The 5,230-nt window shown below is 34.6% G+C and overlaps 1 protein-coding gene across 1 annotated transcript; it reads right to left on the reverse strand.

Annotated features, from left to right (window-relative positions):
* Positions 1 to 1,081: 1,081 nt before the first annotated feature.
* LOC126693659 (putative disease resistance protein RGA1) lies at positions 1,082 to 2,738 on the reverse strand. Its single transcript, XM_050389758.1, has one exon. The coding sequence runs from the start codon at positions 2,534 to 2,536 to the stop codon at positions 1,676 to 1,678; it is 861 nt and encodes a 286-aa protein (XP_050245715.1). The 5' UTR covers positions 2,537 to 2,738; the 3' UTR covers positions 1,082 to 1,675.
* Between the last annotated feature and the right edge of the window lie 2,492 nt (positions 2,739 to 5,230).

Consider the following 5,230-nt stretch of genomic DNA (forward strand, 5'->3'; position numbering starts at 1 on the left):
TCTGGCGGGTTGAAGCCGCGAGTCCACCCGTGAGTCCCAGCCGCGACACTCTGTTTTCTTGCACACTCTTGAGCAATCTTCACACTATCTCACTCACTACCCTTACAACAATCCCACCTAAATACAGGGTTACTAAATGCTGATTTACAAGCAAATTTGGCACGGAATAAAGCCAATTAGATGGTTGAATAAATTCAACCTTACAGAAGATAGTTAAGAAATTTAAAGTATTGGCAGATCCTTTAAGCCATAGCGGTAGAGCCACTAGTTTTGGCAATCTACCGATGCTGAGTCTTTCGAGACTTGGTGGGTAGTCATCCCCTTCCATCAAATTAAGCTTTTCACAATTTTGAACTAACATAACTTTCAACGCTGTCAAGTGTTTCAAACCTTGTGGCAAAGAGTTTAGGCTTTCACAATTTTGAAAACCTAAAAAGCAAAGGGCGGTGAGGCGCTGGATCCCTTCCGGAAAAGACTCTAGCCCGGGACATTTATCAAAATACAATTTTCGAAGAGAACACATGCACTCGATTCCATTGGTGGGAAAACGAGTTTGTTTTGTGGTTATTGACAAATATCTGAGGCTGATCATCTTCCTTATATCTCTTGGCAACTCTTCAAGCTCTTCACAGCCACGTAATATCAATGTTTCCAAATTCTGCAGGTTGCAAATGGACTCAGGCAGTTTCTTGATTTGCTTATTCCCTCGTAAGTTGAGATATCTCAAATGCTTTAAAGTACTAATTGAGCTTGGCAACTCCTCCAACCTTGGATATCTTAAATTTAGCAGCCTCAGTTGCTTAAATCTTGAGATGCATGTTTCCACCAAGGGTTTATTAATAAAAGAGTGTTCAGCTGATGCCCAATCTTCGCATGAGAAATTAATAGTCCGCATGCTATTACTCAACTTATTTAAAAAAGCTATCATTGCATCAACACCCAAATTATGGTCCAAAATTGACACATGCCTAGCCTTTTCAAAATTGTTGGAGTTATTTATGTTTTCAATTAAGCAATAATCATTTTGTGCAACATATAATGAAAGATCATGTATCAAATCATGCATTTTAAATGTCACGAAAGTACCAACATCTTTGAATTCTTGAAAGAGAGATCTTGATAAAAAATCTTTTATATATTGTTCTCCAATATCTTCCAACTCTTCAGCACTTTTGTTGGATTTTTGGAGGAGTCCATTTGCCATCCAAGACTGGATTAAGTCCAAATTACTATATCTAAAATCCTTTGGATATAATGAGCAATGAGCAAAACATTGTTTCAAGTATGATGGCAATCGATTGTAACTCAATCTTAGCGCAGGTAAAATGTCGTCATCCTTTTGCTCTAGTTTCCATATCTCATTATCCCTTATTGAAATCCAATCACGCTCCTCGGTTTTAGAATAAAGTAAGCCCCCTAGAGTCTTCATAGCCAAAGGAACACCTCTGCATTTTTTTGCAATTTTTTTTCCAATCTTTATAAGATTTGGATATTGTTTCTCCTCCCCTTCATTAAATGCCCACCTTAAAAACAATGACAGACAATCATTCTCTGCAAGACCTTCTATGTCATGGATTGGTCCAGGAGCCATCGTTGAGGCAACTTTGTGACTACGAGTAGTGACAAGAATTTTACTTCCTTGGCCACCTTCTGTTAACAAATTCTTCAGACTAAATCATTTGTTACGATTCTCATTCCAGACATCATCCAAAACAATGAAAAATCTTTTCTTCTTTAAAATACTTCGTAAAGTAACTTGAACTTCATCCATACTCATGTTCTTTTTAATTCCACCACCTGTAGATTTAAGGATTTGTTTTGCTAATGTTAAAACATTAAAGTCTTCTGACACACACACCCATATTCTAGAGTCAAAATGTTTAGCTATCCTTTTATCATTATACACCCACTGAGCCAGTGTGGTCTTGCCTAGACCTCCGATTCCCACTATAGAAATCACAGAAACATTACAATTGTCACCTGGGTGCATCAAAAGATCTATTATCTTTTGCTTGTCATCATCCCTCCCAATAACATCACAATCACGAACAAAGGAGTGGGTCATCTCTCTCTTCCTGTCCCCAATACGCTGATCTTCAAATCGCTCCTCAAGATGAAATTGAGCTCTATCCTTTGCTAACTCTTCTAAACTCTCTCTTACGCCCTTGATTTTCTGACTCATCTTATAACTGAAGCCAAGCAGGTTAAAAAAAGAATAAGAAACGGAGTCAAGTACCTTTTCACGAGTGCTTCCATGCATTTTCACCACTTGCCTCCGAAGAGCTTCACACTCGAATTCATCCAACACATCCATCGCATCATGAAAGACATCTTTGAGTTGCCCCAACCAAACACTTAGAACTCGGTTTTTCACTTGCTTCTCCTCGGCGTCCAACAGCAGGGCTTGGATCGTGGACATGGTGAGCTCCAGCTTTTTCAGATCGCTGGAAATGACCCATGCAGAACAAATCTCTTGGTAAGCAAGGGAACCTATCTTGTCAATAACGCTTGCAGCAATGGAATAGGCCAACTCCATCAATGAAAATTAAGAATGTTGGTTTTGCTGTGAACTGTGAAGTGACAACAGAGAGAGATCGGTGAAGTGGAGCATCAGAGATGATATGCTCTGCCTTCTATGCAGATTAAGGATGGGAAGTAGGAATGAATTTGGAAGGTAATAATGGGATTTTGTCTTGAGAAAACTGGGTAAATAATCATATTTTGAATTGGAAAAGCTGATAAAAATTAGAAAGGGATCAAAATTATAACAAGTGAAAGCCCACATGTTTTCTACGTGTAAAGCACAGAAGCTCTTCAATATTTTGAGTGCAACACTTAATTTTAATGTGACACAAGCCAACGTACTACTACTGCCCATGCACTAGTAATCTCGTAGGATTGAGTAGTCACATTTAACAATGACAAGTACAGGATTGCTTTTCAGCAATTTTACGTCGGCAGTTCACATTTAACAATGAAATTTGAAAAGCAATCCTACAAGTACAGGATTGAGTAGTCACCTTCATAATGAGGAGTTCTGAAGTTTTGTTGACAGGATTATTGAGTTGTCATTTTCGCTCCGTAGTCAGGACGAAAGTCTTCATTCAAAGTTCAAAAATCTTTGCTTTGTCAGTAGAGATTACTAGTGCACGGACAGTAGTAGTACGTTGGCTTGTGTCACGTGAAACAGAAGTACTTTCTAGTGAATATCTTCACATTGCGACTTCGCCCTGCTTTTTAAAATAATTTGACAACAATTTATATCCGGGAAGTTGTGATTGATTTTAAGTAAACTTTAAAATTGTAATTATTTTTTTTCTTATTAATAATAATTTATCATTTCTAATTTGTTTTGAAAATTTTATAAAAATATTATTGACATAATATTTTTTTTAAATAAACACATTATTTCATAATATGAAATTGACACATCTACTTAGAATGTGGTTTTATATAATATACTTTTGATTTTTGCTTGATAATTTCATGGACGGTCTTAAGTAGTTAAATGTGTTAAATGGTATTTATTGAATAAGGGTCAATAAATTATTTTAAGAAAACTTTGATATTATTTTATAAGAAATATGAAAATGGTAAACAATTTTTATTAAAATAATTTTTTTGTAAAAAATTTGTCCATAATTTTTTTTAAAAAAATTATTCACTACATAAATACTTTAAAACATCCATTAACCTCTTTTCCTAACTTTATATAAGAAAAATCATACTGTCATAGTTGAGAGATACCACACTAAAACAAAAATTATATAAATATATTTTTATTTCGACAACCTATGAACCTAACTATTCACAACATTTAATTTTATTACAATTTTGTCCCACTAACCCCCATTTACTTTCATTAATTATTCTGTTCCACTCCCATGACCTAACTCTTCTTTTCATTTATTCACATACCATGGGTGTGCCAAAGAAAGATCAAGGGTAAGACGGTAAGAGAGAGAGAGACTGTTTCTTTCTGAAATTTGGACAAACTGAAGACAAAAGAATAGAGAAGGGAAAGGTAAAAGTGAATCACACAGATCGTTAGGTTGTCTTATATAAGGTGTCAAATTTATAAGCGTTAGATTAAATCGACGGTTTATATTAATAGAATTGCACACCGTGCAATACCCTAGATATTGCACGGGATCCCAATCCATATATTACAACCGTCCTGAAGACACATGACAGATGAAAGATCTAAGGATTAAAAACAAGCTATGTCAAAACCTAAATTATTTCTCTCTTACACACAACTTTCAACAACCTCCCTTGGCAAATCCACCACCCAAATGTCTTTGGCAGCCTATAAATTGTGCCAGAAAGTTAGAAACGCCACCGGAATGTAAAAGTTGCGGCCGCATATACTTGGATGCAATATTATTAATGAACCCCAAGAGGACATGTAGTATCAAAATCTCTCATTCTCTGTGAAAATTTCACGATTTTTTTTTTAATTTTTTATTTAATATTCTCGTAAATTCGTTTATCTGTGTGTGAAACAAAGCCCTCTCAAATCTCAATTTCCCTGTTCCTATTGTTTAAACTTTTAAACCCTGGGGCTGCAAAATCACGTAATATGAGAGTTTGAATATAAAAATATTTGAAGTTTTAGGTTTGACATGGCTTGTTTTTAGTCCTTAAATTTTTGGCGTAAATGCTCTTTTCGTCCCTACATTTTGGGGTCATTTCTATTTTGGTTCCTACATTTCTATTTTACCATTTTTAGTCCCTAAACTAATTAACGTGTGACATTTAAGTCCTTACCGTCAGCCAATTAACAGAAAAAGCTGACGTGGCTAACGGCACATTAAAATGATAATTAAAAAAAAAAATCTATTTTGACATTAAAAAAGGACACATCAACATCTAAATTTTTTTAAAAAAAAATTTAACTAAATAAAAAAAATTACAAACAAAATTAAAAACAAAAAATCATATGAATGGAGATCTCAAATCCTTGAACAAGAACAATAAGATTAGAAATCCATAAACTCATAAACCCATAAACTCATAAATTTCACATTCAAATTATCAAATTCCTATTCCAAATTCATCTTGATCATGAACACACAAGAACAACAAACCTAGAATATTCAATCCCAAGAACAAAAGAACAGAAAACCAAAATATTCCAAAATTTGTACACAAATTCCTCCACAAAAATCAATTGTACACAAACACCAACCTAGATCTGAATGGTTTTTTTTTTTTTTTTTCATTTCCT

The sequence above is a fragment of the Quercus robur genome, chromosome 7, assembly GCF_932294415.1.
Source record: "Quercus robur chromosome 7, dhQueRobu3.1, whole genome shotgun sequence".
In the NCBI taxonomy this organism is placed as follows: Eukaryota; Viridiplantae; Streptophyta; class Magnoliopsida; order Fagales; family Fagaceae; genus Quercus; species Quercus robur.